Source organism: Haemaphysalis longicornis, unplaced genomic scaffold, assembly GCF_048455015.1.
Source record: "Haemaphysalis longicornis isolate Haplotype H1 unplaced genomic scaffold, Haemaphysalis longicornis Haplotype H1 scaffold_5, whole genome shotgun sequence".
Lineage (NCBI taxonomy): Eukaryota > Metazoa > Arthropoda > Arachnida > Ixodida > Ixodidae > Haemaphysalis > Haemaphysalis longicornis.
This window is the reverse complement of record NW_027526385.1, coordinates 27,314,784-27,331,239: the sequence shown is the minus strand read 5'-3', so window position 1 is coordinate 27,331,239 and position 16,456 is coordinate 27,314,784. Positions and strand designations below refer to the sequence as shown.

The following is a 16,456-nucleotide window of genomic DNA, read 5'->3' as shown; positions in this document are numbered from 1 at the left end:
TCATCGCACGCAGGCTTCGAGTTATTGCACACGTGATTGAAGGAGAAACAAAGCCAAAATGCTATACATCAGTGACGGTTAACGCACCCTTCGAGGGTTTATTTCACAGTAAAGAACTGCGCAACTTGCGCCTGCTGATTTCCCACCAACTCAGTCCCTACACGGCGCTCAAAAGAAGCAACGGCACGCACCCCCGTATTCAGCAATGTCACTTAAGTATCACATTTACGTTTTGACACTTTTCGGTGTCTTTTGAACTGTTTCAAGCATCAAACTCATGCTGAAAGAGCTTTTCTCGAACGTGGTGATCTTTGCCCCACTGAAAATTGTTCAGAAGGTGCTACCTGAGATACTGTACCAGGCCGCGACTTTCTTTCTCTACGGCGGAGAAGGCATGTGAAATTGGGAGCTTGTATTAAAAAAACACAACTTTTCGTTTTTTGGCAGCAGAACTTCTCAGTGATTACCTGATACCACGGATAGCAGTGGAGACGCGCGACTACACGCCGACAGCAAGGCCTGGGACCTAACCGATACCGCAATCACACTGGAAACACACGGCAGTCTGCGGTGGAGGAAGTTCGCTAAATTGGTGCATTTGTCAGCCATTTGTGTAAAGAAAGAGCAAAAAATAATGGCTTATCAGCGTAGAGAATTTGTCACATCAAGGTTCACCGTCGCAACGCGTTTGTTTAAAAAAAGTCGCGAACACATCGCTTTCAATATGTTTGGCAATGGGAAATTGAAAAACTTCAATAAATCAGGAGTTCGTTACATAGACGTTTGCTACATCCAGGTTTAATTGTGCCTTAGATTTATTTTTGTAGGACATTCACTAAGGGGGCTAACAAAGACATAAGTGCGAGTTTTAGCGTGTGGCGTCTAAGAAAGAATTTTGAAGGTCATATAAAATATTACAAAAACGTACGTAACGGAAAATCAAAACTAGATATATAAATGCGCAATATACACCACGAAAACCACAAAAAGAAAACTGACAGTAAACAGCAGTTTGAAGACTTTGCAAGGAACTAAAATTGCCCACAGAATTTAATACAGTAAACTGACGTTGACGTAACAGTGCTAACACGCAATCAGGACACTTCCGGTAGACAAGGCAAACAAAGCGATAAGAAGGAACCATAGCGCAAATGAGTAACATTTTCAGACCGCATTGTACAGGACACATACGTACACAAGCAGAGAATTCAAACATAAAATCAAGTGCAATGCAACAGCGAAGAGAGAGAGAGAGGGGGAGAGATGAATCTTTATTTGTCGGGCAGAGGCCTCGCCCAGTGGAAGGCATCTCCAGCCCGGGATTCCTTCGCTTCGACTGGGTCTAATAGCTCAAGTCACCAAGTTGAGCCGCGTATACCAGTCTGGGTTGGCCAGGGAGGCCCTCCGCCGCTTGAAGGACGGGTTGACGAGTAAGATAAAATCTGGTGCCCATTGAAGCGTCCATACTATCTGGTACAACATGCCAGGCTGGGGACAGTTAGCACCGAGAGAAGTTTGTTGAATGGAGAGGATGAGATGGGTGGGTCAGGGGTAGGTATTTGTCTGGTATCGCTGCCATGTTAAAGCGCCCTCTCGGGAGAAGCGCAAGTGTGGCGGTGGAAGTTTTCCACCGAGTTTTCCCGCACTGAGCGAGAATTTCTGCGTAGCTAGTCAGTGGATGGGGCTGATCTTGATGGGGCAGGGAGAGAATGGTCACCATCGGCAAAGGCTTGGTGTTTCATATGGCGAGCCACGGCGTGAGCCGCTTTATTGACCTTGTCGCTGGCGTGTCCAGGAGTCCTGCCGATGCGAATGTCAGTGCCGTTTAACTGCTTCTGAGAATGAGAAGGGCCAATAAAGAGAGCCAACCTGGTAGTTTCGGCAGGCTGTCTACGAATCATTGAGAATAGTTACTGCTTCAGGGTTGGAAGTGGCGGCCAGGTGACGTGGGTTACGACACCTCGGTGACGTCGGTAACGTTGAGTGTGGTTGTGGTAGTTGCGACGGCGAATTCCGACTGCCCGACACGAAAAAAAGTCCACCGCCCTACACCAAAAATCTAACGCATACTGGCAAATGCGTAAGTGCAATGCAAATGTGAGTTATGCAGGAAGGAATCGAGGTCGGTGTCAGATTTGTAATTACCGTGGAGGTTATTTCACAACCTGCAGCAATCGTGCAATGCGGATTTGTTAAAAGGAATTTGTTTTGCGGTACATACGACAGAAGCAAAACCGGCCGCGTTATCGGTAGAATGATCTTTGAATAGGTCCTCGGGTAAGTTTTGTTCTAGTTACGTAATTTAAAAGCGGCATAAAGGAGAAACCATTCAGTAAGTGACTAGGAATTGAAGTATACAGTTCCTGTGAGGTTTTGCGGTGCTTTATGGCGGATGGCGTGTAAATATTTGACGGCTGTACTTCTAAGAATGCAGGTCCCCAAGCATACAAAAAGTGGGAAGCTGAGTTAGTAGGGTATTCGAAGGCAACAATGAAACGATCGAAAAGAACTTTCCAAAAAAGTTGCATAATCAATCATGTACAGCGCTCCAGAAGTTACATTTCAGAATTACAGAAAATAATGGTCAGCGGTACCTTGCTCGTTGTCACCAATGCCACCAGCATAAACGCCTTATCGTACACTCTCCAGTCCCCTTGCGGGCCGCACATTTGTAGAATGCACCGACTACTTCACACGGCATTTCCAAATATACGCTATAGTGTCCGTAAAAGCAAGAAAAGTATCGGAATTTGTTTGCACCGCATTGCGCTCCGGTGTGGTGCACCTGGCGTAATATCCATGGATAGAGAGCCACCGCTTACACCTGACGCCGTAGGTGAAGGAAGCCGGTTTTTCTGGCTCGCAGCACAGATATGAAATGCCCTAGCAGAAACAAACAAACGGCATCACGGCGGACAGGAACCGCGCGATTACAAACATGATGTCTACGCATACTGATTCAGGCCAGAATACTGGGATGATTTACGCCGCACCTTCCTACGGTTTTCTCGACGTAACCCCGCTATCTTCAGTACACCACGATTTGTCATTATCCTAGAACCCCTTTCGTGCGGAAGAATACTGCCGACTGGCTCTTTTTCGTCGCGGTATGACCGACACTGATCACCCACTTATGCTGTGGAAGGGCACGTCTCACTTCTGACCCCCATTAGAAAGCATGGCTGTGTAAGACGTTTTTTTCCGGATAAGCAGACGTCCACGTAGCCATCAAACAGCTCTGTCACCGCTTAACTTAGCTCGACCAACCATCGTTCCAGAAAGACCGCGACTCTCTCTGCCACCCTCTTAGAACGCAGCCACTCCGAGTCTGGTAAGAAAGCTCGGGGCCAAAATTCTTCTGTCCTCAAGGATCTGTGACGCTTCTGCAATGCCTTGAACCGAACTAGTTTTAATCGTGCGCTCTTCGTTATCTAGCACTTGGAGGGTGTTGCGGATACTTGTGAAGGAAGAAATAGGCGTGCTGCGTAGTAGAAAGTGGGCAGTGAATGCGAGAAGGCAAAGTAAAGAATGCTAGGACAGTGAGGAGCAGCCGCTTGGGCTCCGCTCGACGATTGGCCTGATCAGCGCACTTCACTGTAGCTTCCGCGCATCGCTTTCATCATTGAGATTACGAACTCCTGGACAAGTTCTCTCGGGCAATTCTCTGCCAGCCACAATTCTCTTCGGCAGAAAATCTCAGATAATCAACAAGTTCCACTTTTTGAAGCGAATCGTTAGCGTTCTCACTATTGTTGTCTTTAATGAAAAAACGCCGAAGTGAGACAAAATGCGCCCGGTGGCCGGAATCGAACCGGGGTCCCTTGAATTATGAAGCCAGCGTCTATCTGATTGCTCCATTTTGACATAAATTGGAAAACTTAGACGACAAGCAAAGAATCCGTCACGCGAAAGTTTCGCGTTCAACCTTCGTCGTCGTTTGACGTAATGGTGTATGATTTTGCAATACAGTCCCATTAGTGTGCACCAGCGATTCTTCCGACAAGCCACAACAGTTTAACCACAAGACAGGCTAGTTTCAAGATTCATCTTCTAATTAACAGCTTCCCGCACCACTGAAGGCTCCAGATATTGTACTCTACCAGGCATTCTCCGAGCAAAACAAAGTTACCGTTCGCCGAGTTGGTAGTCCATTTTCAAAAAAGCTCTCCCGAGCAAAACAGGGCAAAAACCCTCCATCCGAGCAGAAGCCCTTCCTGCAAGACAGAGTATGATTCCTCCATTCTACACGGGCCAGCGCCGACATCCCAATATTCTCTCAATGCCGAAACCAAGCAGTCAGAAGTCGAAATCTGAGCTGCTCAGCTGGTACAATGGAAGTGGAACCAGACCTACGTCTTCCCAGAAAAGGTGATATGCCCACTTGTCAAAAGAAAGGCATCATTATCGAAATAAATTTTAGAGTTCTCCCTCGTCCTTCACGGAAGAGCAAATATTTTCACCAGAGCGGCAAACATTTATCCGCTGGGTCTACAGCTCCTGCATTGTAGAAACTATGACATCCTACTTGACAAAGCACGAGCATATTTTTTATTGGCCTCTCAATAAAATAAGAGATTTACAGGCAAGCACTAAAGTCTTGTACTAGCATACCGTGAAACGAAAAAAAATTATCTGCCTGTCTGCTTGCTTTGCTGCCAATGTCTTCGAAAGACAATAGTGCTCGGCCGAACAGGCCCCGTGACACCTCGTCTTCTCTCTCATCCCACCCCTAATGCTGTTGCCCTCCTTTCTTCTTCCTCCTGTAATCGCAGAAAATTGCTATCCCCACTTATCAAATTTTTCAGCACTCACACTGCTCGTGCGGGATTTCTTACTTTTTATTTTTATTGTTCAGAGAACTGCTCGATGAGATGGCCCTTTCTCGTCATACCTATAGCTCGCCTCATTTCTGCAGTGTTTCGAACAAGTGCTTTTTTTTACAACCACAAAATAACCCTGCCTGCAATTTTAATGAACTATGCGGCTTCTGCAGTTTTTAGAGGCGAAGCACCTTAAGGCCAAGGCTTATCTGGCGTCCGGCCTCCGTGCCCACGGCACACCACCGTGTAAATCGAAACATCTGTGAACAAAAGGTTCACAAAAGGTTGACAAGACCAAAATAAAAGGTTGACAAAAGCTAAGAGAGAGAGAGGGGAAGAGAGGAAGACGCACAGCACCACACAAACCGAAACATCTGTGAACAAAAGGTTCACAGCAGGTGAACAAGAACAAATTAAAAGTTTCACAAAAGGTTAGAGAGGGAAATAGGGAGAGAGAGACGCACGGCACCGTGTAAATGGAAACATCTGTGAACAAAAGGTTCACAAAAGGTTAACAAGAACGAAATGAAACGTTCACAAAAGTTTAGAGAGAGAGACAGAGAGAGAGGGTGAGAGAGACGCGCAGCACCATGTAAATCAAAACATCTGTGAACAAATCGTTCCCAAAAGGTTAACAAGAACAAAATAAAAGGTTCACAGAGGTTAGAGAGAGAGAAGGCGGGAGAGAGAGACAACAGCACCGTGTAAATCGAAACATCTGCGAACAAAAGGTTCACAAGAGGTTAACAAGAACAAATTAAAAAGTTCACAAAAGGTCAGAGAGAGAGGGGGGAGACAGACGCACCGCACCGTGTGAATCGAAACATTGTGAACAAAAGGTTCACAAAAGGTTATTAAGAACAAAATAAAAGGTTCACAAAAGGGTGGAGAGAGAGACAGAGAGACGGATAGAAAGTGGTTACTGCTGCTGAGACGATTTGCAGTCCAATCCGATACAATTAAATTTATTCCAATTCAGTCCAGTTCATTTCAATCCAATCTAATGCAAATCCAAGCGTCACAGTTGACTTGATTCACGTGTCATGATTCACTTCGTGGAGATGCTTTAATTTTTTTATTTGTGTTTTTCTTGAAATGTGCCTACATTTATGTGATGCTGTAAAATGTTGATAGCGATGACGCATGTCTGTAGTAGTTTATAAAAGTCTTGCGAATATGTCTTTCTTGATTATGCATTCGTTTATCGTTGGGCTGATTGGCTGAATTGAAGGAGACACAGACAGACAGACCGATTCACTTTGATTGTAGCATTCTTGGAGTTCAGGAATCGCATGAAAAATTTCTGCAGCGCGCCACATAGTAGAATACCCGCGTGAATAATTGCCGCGCAGAAATGGTACGTTCCAGTTAGCGGTCATTCGCGGCACGTTTTCGGCACCGACTGCGTGTTTCTGAGGTCGGGTACTGCTGACAGGTAAGCTCGCGTGGTGTGGATACCTGTTATTTTGGTCGCAGATGGTGTAAATAGTGTCGAGGTAATAGTCGTCGTTAGAGTAGGTGGTGAAGTCTCTGTCATTGTCACTGTCACCGGGTCAAAGATGCCAGCTGCAAGAAAATTGCGCCATGGTAATACGAGCACGAAAGTCAGTAATGTCGTGAAAATTGGGCCACAAATCTAACCGAATTCAGGCACCACGTTCTTATTGGCAAAACGTATTTTTTATTATTGTTCGCCCACGACCGACGAGTGCTTGTGCAAGACTGGCCATTTTCGTTCACCCCGGTCTGACACAAAACGTCTGAGGCGGTTTGTCTTCAGTGTTAAGCGGAGCCTATTACTCCAGGTTAAAACTCTGAAAACACCTGGTAGAAACCCTCTGAACCTCAATCTCAGCTAAGGTCAAGGAAACGCCGAGTGCTGTTTCGCAGCACGGACGGAAGCGCCACAGACCATGCTTCCGATTCATGGCTCCTAAGGTGGCGCTACCTACCGAGCCTCAGTCGTCGGCGGAACCAATTCGCAGCGCCGCTGGACGGTTTGTGAGGGACAAAGCACAACTGTATTCATGTGAAGCTTGGCGTCACACGTCGAACTGTACTGGGGGTATTTGTGTAATTTTTTGTTCTGTTACACGTACCGGTTTAGCTCTATTTGAAATATTCTCAGTACAAGCAAGCATTAGGACGGGAAGAAAGTTTGTCGTTGCAGCTGGTATGCAAACGAAATAGAAATAGAATTGACACTTGATAAATCAGTCGCGTAGACAAAAACGACATTTTCATACACCACTGAAGGTGTGCGGATAAGCTTCAAGCGCAATATAATGGTTGTTTTGATGCATTTGCATAATAAGTTTGGAGAAGTGTTCCAAATCAATAAAAAAACGTAGTGACGTACCCTGGTATTTGTTTTTGAAAAGAAACGTAGGGGCTACCGTTCTACCAGGCTCATTGCGCATCCTACGGTTACATAGGAAATTACTGGTTTTACTTACGTACATTATATTTCTAACCGAAACATAAGCTCGCCTTGACAAGATTGTAAAAACTCGCGATACTCGCTTTTAAAACATCCGCTCACAAATATTGGTCAAGCTTTATGCTGAAAACTCAAATTGTCTTCGCCCTATTTAAGCCCTGTGTAAGTAAAAACAGAAAACCTGTTTTACATGCGAAAGTTCAGTTGTTTCTAAAACCATGACCATAAAAATATGTACCAAGCTTTTAAGCAACGACAATGTGTTCAAGTGCGACACCTACTCGTCAATTTTACCTACCCTATATCAGATTTCTCAACTTTATCATCTGAATTTGGGGGAGGGGCAACGGCGACACTAAGGTTTATTGTAGCGATGACCATCAGCTGCAGAAAAACATTAAGCGGTTGTAGCCCAACGTATCGTGTTTGGAAAAAGCGTTTTAAGTTTGCTGGTATGTTGAGGTACGGTTTTCTTTCACAAATATGTGCCAGGCAAAGCGGTTGTCTGCTAAATGGAACGCAGGTCCCTCAAATACACTTGCTAGACGCGTTGCGCATAGACTCACATATCTTGCTCAGATAGTAGAGCCCCAACGCCAATGTGGCAATGATGGCCAGAAGGATTAGGATGACTACGCATCACATCCACAAGGGCCGCTATCTCCTGCAAGGCAGGAAACTGTTGAAACATGTATTATTACATCCCTACGCACTTCTCAAGTATTTGCATACTTGGTCGCAAAATAACAGCACCTCGTTTTGTTGCCGAGATTAACTCTGATACGAAGTTGTAGGCTTGCTTTTCCTGGAAAAATTCGAACGTTTTTTGCTATAGTAGACACATTCGCGAGAACTCCACTGTCAGCCTCAAGAATGCTTCCAAGACCCCGGACACAGCTTAGAAGACGTTTTTATATTTCCGTTTGCAATAAACACACTTTGTTGTGCTTCGAAAATCTTGGTAAGAGGCACGTTAATCGAGAGTAATCATTCTTGCAGCGAATACCCAACTGCGGCACCGTGTCGTAGCAGACATACGTTGTGGTCCTATTCCTACAGTTTTGTCAGCATTAGAGAAAACTGCAACCGTAAGTATATTTTACGGGTTCAGTCTACCTAATCGGCTGCCAGAGTTTGAATTCTCCAACTCTGTTCACAAGCAGTGTATAGAGTGTTATTTATTTATTTATTTATTTAGTTTTTTTTTATTTATTTTTTTATTTATTTGTTTGTTTGTTCATTTATTTGGGCCCGGGTTCATTACATAGGGGTACCAGCTTACAACACAGAAAGAAAAACTCTTCTTTACAGAATGCTTGGACAAATAACCCATTCGAAGTAACACACACATTCTAAAAATAGAAAAATAAAGAAGCCAAGCGTCGAAACAGCAAAAATACACGAATAGAAGACCTCAACTCATCAATATGCATCTGAGGGCAATCAATCTCAGCCATAAAAAAAAATTGCACTGGCTTAGCTGGGCCATGCCATGATATGGGTAGCGTGAGCTAAGGTTCAGCTGGTGATTGGTAGCTTTCCTGATTGTCTTGGATCAGCTTGACTATCATGCTTACTGCTGCTTAAATGGCACACACACGGTATACGCATTACGTGACACATGTAGATTTATCAAGCGGCTCCGGCACAGCGTCACCAATCGCCCCAGAGCCAAGCTGGTTCCACAGGCGCACGCCAGTGTTGCTGCGACGCACGAGCCATCGGTTTCACTCCCGGCCACGCCTCGCAAGATCATCAAGTGGACCGGGCCGCCACGTGCGGAACGGAGGTTGGCGAAGACGCTGGGCGCGTGGGGTGTGTGAGAGACGTCGGGAAGCAGAGCAACGTTCTGTGCGTCGTGTGACGCCACTGTTCCTACCGCATGCGCAGCACGGCTCTAAAGCAGCGACTAGAAACTGCTCAACCTCGGGCAGTGTAGCTAACGCTACAATAACGGCGAGTGCACCTTTTGACGCCGTGGCGCGGGTGTGCGTGGTGTGTTGCGGTTAGCAACAGACCACGCACCTTCGGGAAGCTGCTAGGCTGAACAAAGCCTCGCCAAGCTATGGCGTCATCGAGCGCACCGCAACCACTCCACCTTCGAGCGCACTCTGCCCAGCGTTTGTAGCGTCACCTCACGCCTGCTTTACTCCTCGCCACTTCGCGGGCGTTCGCACCTTAAGTTGCAAGAACAGACGCCGAGTTCGCGCTACAGATGCCGAGTGACGAATCCCGTTGCTGCGGGTTCTATCGCGTGTTAACGCGGTCCACTTTGGAAGAGATGTCAAAGGCTACAGAAAAAGCGATATGGGCGTGCGAGCCATGGAGAGCTTTTGGAGGCTAGTTCAGAAATTTATATAAGGTGCAACAGCCGGGTATCTGACGAAGGAAGAGGGGCTACCAGCTGTGCTGTTTGTCCAGCCTTGCACCACTAACGCAAGCTGCGCCAGTTTCTTTTTCTACTTTAGGCAAATATATTCTTGATTTTTGTTGGTGTCTCGTTTAAAAAAAATAAATGAATAGCTCCGTTCGTTTAAATTAGGTCAGATTATTTCAAGAAGGGGGAACCAAGTGCGCCACCACGGGGTGTTCTCTTTCTTCCGTGGATTGCTGATTGCTGCGTGCGGAGCCCTGGACCCGTTTGATTATCAACACTGATCGTATTATTAAATGAAACCTCACATGCTACCAGATCACACTTTTGGGCGTAAGAGTGGAACACTAGCTGGTAATAACACGCGAGTTTCTTGATCTAGCGTCTACAACAGTTCTAAGAACGCTTCTAGAAGACGTTTCTATCATTTACGATAGTAAACTAACAAACTAGACCGAACTTGGACTGACATAGGCTAGGATACTCTGGTTTTTTTCTGCTTCTGGAAAGACGCCTTGCTGGAATGTCAACTTTTTCGCGAATGCTCTGCCAAATTAGGCAGCAACGCTTGTTTTATATATGATTCCCTAAAACAACTCTGTGACCATTTGGAAACCCGGCGACCTTCATTCCTGCTGGTTCCTGGTACTTTTCTAATTAGCCAGTTCACAGTAAGTTCCAAAGTTTGCGGAATTTCTGTCTGCACACAATACATAGGCTGCAACGTCAGGTAAAGAAACACACCCATGTTTTCAGGCTAGGATAAAGTTCTAGTCCTCCGCAGCATCATAACCCCACAGTCACTACCACTACCGAACGATGAGTGGAAGAAATACTTGCAATCGTTCGACGGTTTTGTGAGATGTTTGTTTACAAATAATGCGCCTTCAAGGCTTAATGGCTAGACATTTTTATTGGTTCATTTAATAACGACGAGTACATGTGTCCTCCTCGGAGCATATATGGTACATAGCCGTTTTCGATATCACTGTTTACTCATCATCTGGCTTCATGGTTTAATGGCTGACTGGTTCATTTATTGACGACGAGTACCTTTGGTATCACCAGAGCGTATATCCTACACAACGTACGCGTAAGAACACTGTGCTTGGAACGCGGTGGGTTACTGCCGAAAAAATGCGTTTGCCAGGACATGCGCTCACACTTTTTTTGACAGGGCCGAAGCGGCGCTCTTACCGCGTTTCTTGAGGAGCCAGAGCTACAACGTCTCCTACTTGCTCCTGGGGCGCAGCATAGACGTCGGCGTAGGCAGGTTGTACGCCGTACGCGTTGCTTGACGTGGCAGTGGTCGACCACGCTCCTACTCCGGAGCTCTGCGACAATACAGGAAACTGGTGTTTTTTTCCTCTGCGGCTTCGAAGTACAGTAAATGAAAGCGTTACGACGTTTCCTAGCGGAAACCTGGGAGAACTTTGCAGGGCGCATAAAGGCACACATCAAAATATATTTACAAGAAAACAAAGGTATGGGCAAGGGCGCTTTACGCCATTCAATCCCAGATGAAGACGTTGACATCCTGATCGTGGCATACCCAGGTATTGGCTCGTGCTATCATGGCCGCTTTATAAATGATATGTTCATTCACCTATCATGGTTTACGCCTTTCATCTTGCCGCCGCGCAAAATGTTTAGTGAAGCTGCAGAGGAAGAAATTCAGTACTTCAGAACATAGCCTGCAGAAACCCATCTGTACACGTGGTTACTCATAGCCAAAAGAAATGACGCCGGGTACCCTCACACTGAAAGCGGAAGATAGAAAATGAGGTAGACAAAGATGATCTTGCGTTCATCGCCGGCACAGTGCGTTCCGTTCCGTAAATAGAACTTCGCTTCCCGTCCTTCTTTCTGTGCCAATATCGTCGGTATCGCGCCACAGTTCGATGTGTACTCAAGCGACGCGTGCGTCGGCCCTTTGTACAGGTTTTGCGAGGACTGTTGCCGCTACTGCTTGGTGGCCTCGTTTGGTTTTATCGCATACTAGCCAGCTGGCCGGCTAGTGTCGCCCTCGCTGGACTCCGGAAAGCTACTCTCAAGGATGCGGTGCACGGTATGCACTGGATGGGGTACACGTGATTGCTGAAGGTACACGGGATAATGCTTCGCTCGTGAAACCAAGAACCACGGTCGACCGGGAAAGGGACTTGCGAGAAGTGGTGAGGGGAGTCGAGTGGGAAGAGCATGTGTATGCGTTAATCACATTCTTTGCGCTTGGAGGTGGTGGCCTCTTCTCCAGGGAAATATAAAGTTTGAAGATCTGGACCCTAATCCTCACGTCTCTCATTTTCCGAAGCACTCGGAATGGCATACCAAAACTCGGCAACAAAGCCAAACCCAATAACAGTAATATAAAGGTAACAAGACGGTTGCACCCAAACCGGACATGCATGATAAAAGCTTTTCGTTACGTCAATTCCCATCTATTATTAAGATAAACGTATTTTTCTAATGAATTGCAACACCCACACTCATGTTTGATGCTTTAAAATTCGCTTACAACACTAAGTGCAGCGAAAATGCGAGTTAAGGTTACTTGAACGCGGCAAAATCTCACATGTTAAACGGCCAGGTTTCTCCTTCCTATTCCCGCTTATCTTTCCCCAGTCACACCTTTCAATAACTGAAGGTATTATTACCACAGTAAAAATCAATAAGGATTGAATGACACTGCGGGGTCACCTGGTGTTATCAGTTTCGTTGCTGCTTCCATGTCGCACATTTGATTTCGTTTTTTGATTTGCGGGCGGCACCGTATTCAAGAATAAGTTTTACCCACAGAAACATGTGTTTACGCATCCGCACGCGGCTTCGATTTACTGCGGCGAGGTGGGATCGGGCGGACAGTTTGTTGAGCTTTGTCTGCTTAAGGTATGGTGATTTTCCCGTTCAAAAATTGTTTTATATCTATCTGCGCTTATACTTTTGCTTATACTTATCCTTTTCTGCGCTATAGTTAACGTTTTCAATTGCAGGTGAGCAATACGGCTGGTACACTTTTGTCAATATTTTCAACTGACCATGCAGCACTTCCCGGATCGCTTATTTTGGAGACGTTGTACTTCGACTTGTTGTACTGCAGTTTGAACAGTGATAATGAGACAATGTATTAACCGCGCCACCACGAAACAAGGCATAAAGGCGTTGGAGGACACCTTTATTTTATGGTTCATGTTAACAAAATAACGTTTATATTGACACGGGAAGAAGAAGACGAGAGCTATCGGCCCAACCTCTGAAGAAGAAGACCCAGCTTTGCGGCCTCCCTCATGGCCGACATCATGTAAATACGTCACTCGCATCTTCCATGGTTTATTGCCTGTGTCCTGCCGCCACGTAACAATATACTAAGATTCTGATTGCTGCAAATACCCCGCCTGTGGCATGAGGCAGCTCAGAGAGAGAGCCACTTTAGTAATGCACAGGTGGCCGATTGTCACACAAAAAATTCACGTATCTCTACATTTATGAACCGAACACAATTTCAAACATTTGCACTGAAGATTCCGCCGATGGGCACTTGTCTGATCCCTCGATGTCGCGTGAACACAACATGCCACCACTTAGCGCAACGCCCATACGAGAGTGCAATCATGCCTCTAACTAATTGCACTAACAGGCGCCTTCACGCACTCGACAGCGATTGGCCCGCTTGAATTTTTTAGGATACAAAGCATGGCCATATCTGCTGGAATAACTTCGAAAATAATAATAATGGCCTCTTACGTTTTAGGGACTTTTTCTAATGCGTAGCGTAGCGCAACCTTCCAGATATCATCGCTAAAGCTTTTTCGATTGAAAGTTACTAAAGGCTGGGCGTAAAGCGCGTTTTAAGAAATCGATTTGTTTGGACCGGTGTTTCTTTAGTAACACTGTACAGATCCTTCGACATACATTTATGCCTATTTCCAACCAGCTGCGTTGGTCTATTCTCCTCAGATCTTTTCGTTGCACCTCCTGCCTTCTTGCACATTCCGATTACAATTCGCAATGCGGTTTGTTGAAAACAGCTTCCCAACAACAGGCGAACATTTGTTCACTGACGCCGTCCAGAGTAAGACTTTGGGTAGCAGCATTTGGCAACCTACATATTATAAATATTTCATCTATCGCACCACGCCGTTTTGGATACACCACTAAAACGAACGACGTACACACCAGACAAAACAGACCAAAGAGCGCATGTAGAAAGGAGCACGATTCGTAAGCACTGAAATTGCTCACACGATCATATCTTCAGATGTCCCCTCCCTTAAAACAAGTGGCCTTGCAAATACGGTACCTCGAAGGTTAGGCTAGGTGCCTGCAAAACGACGGTTTTTACTCGCCGCGACGCGGGCCTGGCGTCAACCTAGGATTTGCTGTTACTCTGCACAGCGCCAACGCATCCCGTTGCCGGGTCGCCTGGTCTGTGTTTTTCGAGCGCACCCCGGGCCTGCTGGACAGCCCAAAGTTGAACGTCCTTTTCGTTACTGCGCACTGCTTTTTGGAGTTCCGGCGGATAATTCTTTGATTTCGCTTCGTCTGGAAACCCGACACAGTCCCAGAAGATGTGCCGCTGCTCTGCCAGACCCACTTTACACACTTTTACGGACCGCTCAAATAAAGTCCTGGGTGTAACACGTGCAGCGTTGACAGCGCGAGGATGGATCCGGTTTGGAGCTGCCGTAGCAACACGGCATGGACGAAGAAAACGTTAGGAGGGAGCATGACGTCAGGCGGCCCAGCTTTGGCAAGCCAACCTCCTCTGACGCCGCATTCTCATCTCCTCGGGCTCCTCCCGCGCAATGCATTATGGAAGATGCCCCACTCTCAGGCCCGCGGTAGCATTTAGTGGCTCCGGCTGGCTGCCGGTGTAGGTGGAGGCGAGTGGCGTTGCCGAAGGAACAGTACGAGAATTTTCGCCAGCGTTGCGCTCCCACCCTCGTATCGTGGAAGTACTGTCGCTGTTCAAAGCGACAGGAGACGTAGATCCCATGCTCAGGAAGCATTTGCACGAGCTCCGAGCCTACTTTGACGCTTACCGCTGTAACCATGACCGGCTTTGCTCGAACACGCCGCTGTAAACATTCACTAGCACGAAGCGGCCTGCGTGTGCGTGTTGTTTGCCATGTGCGCTTTGACGATTGCATTTGGAATTCTGCTGGGAGTTATCGCGCCACCTTCCTTTTACATCATAGAACTGTAACGAGTGTCCCATCAGCTGAGAGGTGGTGCAAAAAGCTTTGGTTTCGCTCGCGTGCGCATTTGCATACGTTCGCCTTATCGGTGCTCTGGCATAGTGACACGTTGTACGCGCCACAATTGTCGTGACGACGTCTGTGTTGCGTTGCTGTCTCCTTCAGTGCATTTGAAAACAAAAGGTGCAGAACCACTGATGTTGGGTACAGGCGCGGGAAGAAAAGATCATTTTCCGCCTCGCGTCAGAGGCAGAACGAGGGCTGGTTGTCCGAGTACTGCGAAATCTGTGCTGACTGCTGAATTACGCCTGGGAGGTGAAAACATAAAATGACCAGAACCAAGAAAGTGAGGTGTGTTTTGGGAAATAAAATGTAAGGCACGGATGTCGTACTCTGTCATCTACACTTTTGCACGGCGGCGGAACACAACATTTTGACTGCTGCGTGATTCGACGTATCCCAAAGCTCAATAAGTAAAGATGTTTTCTGTCTCTCCCGTCCGACCACTGTGCCTGCACGATCAGCCCGCGGCGCGTTTCGGGTTGCAGGCAGCGCTGCGTGCAACGCCCGGACGGGGACTCGTCACCGAAACCCGAATACCCGGACGGCCCGGCAACCGAACGGAACGACGCACGCAGCGCGGGCGGGCGGGCGGGCGCATGAAGCACAAAGAACTACCGCTTGCCTGTCACATGAGGGGGGCATCTCCCATCAGTTTTCCTTTTTAGTTTTTATGACAAGGCTTCACGATTGTCACGTGATGCTCCCTCCTAAACCTTTCTTTCCTCCATGCAACACGGCCTCCTCCTGGCTCAGTCCTTGGTGGGGGAGTGGCATTACCCGTCGAGCTAGGCGGTAAGTCTTGGTGATTTCGGTGTAGCCTGCTAGGCGGTCTTTGCTCTCGAACCACCACGGACGGTCGGTCTCAGGCGAGCGGAAGGTAAGTTAAGTGCACGCGCCTCAGGGTGAGCCGACTCGTTGTGGTTGGACGTAGTTGTGCACTCGCCCATGTGCGCCGGGAACCACTTGATGCGGACTTCCCTGTCTTGAAGCTTGGTCTTTCCGATGATGGCTGCCGCCTGAGCGCACACTCGACCCTTGGCGAAGTTGCGCACGGTGGTTCGTGAGTCGCTGAGCACGGTGCGACACTCAGCCTCGGAGATCGCCAGGGCGATGGCGATCTCCTCGGCGTCCGTGGCACTTGTGCACCGCACGCTGGCTGCCGCTGTCGTACAAGGCTTTCCTTCTCTACTACTCATAGGAACAAACAGATTGGCTGTGGAAAGAGGGAATAGCAGCTCAGGCCGTGTTCCTGGGAAGTGGTTCATGACTCTACCGCAGCTAACGACGATGCCGAATGGAAGAAGGAAGTTGCATCATTTTAGGGGAAATGGGAGGCAAAGCCAACTAAAATAAAATTTTGTAATAGCAGTACCAGCTTTGCTAACATTCTTCGGAAAGGTCCCAATGAAGTTGCATCCTCAGATCCGCAAAGTCCTTTAAAAATGGCGCTTAATACGTTCTTATGTGTCCCCTCCAGTTACTCCAAGTTCGAGGGGAAGTGGTACTGTCCTTGTTATTTTTCTTTCAAAACGCGTAAAATTGTATTCTTTTATAAATGCTAAAT

The 16,456-nt window shown here is 47.1% G+C and overlaps 1 protein-coding gene across 1 annotated transcript in view; it reads right to left on the bottom strand.

Moving 5' to 3' along the window:
* LOC144139618 (uncharacterized) overlaps positions 1 to 16,456 on the bottom strand; it is a 36,703-nt gene that overhangs the window by 4,604 nt on the left and 15,643 nt on the right. Inside the window, exon 2 of the mRNA XM_077671914.1 lies at positions 10,832 to 10,968. Coding sequence (XP_077528040.1) covers positions 10,832 to 10,968 — 137 coding nt within the window. The remainder of the gene's footprint in view (positions 1 to 10,831; positions 10,969 to 16,456) is intronic.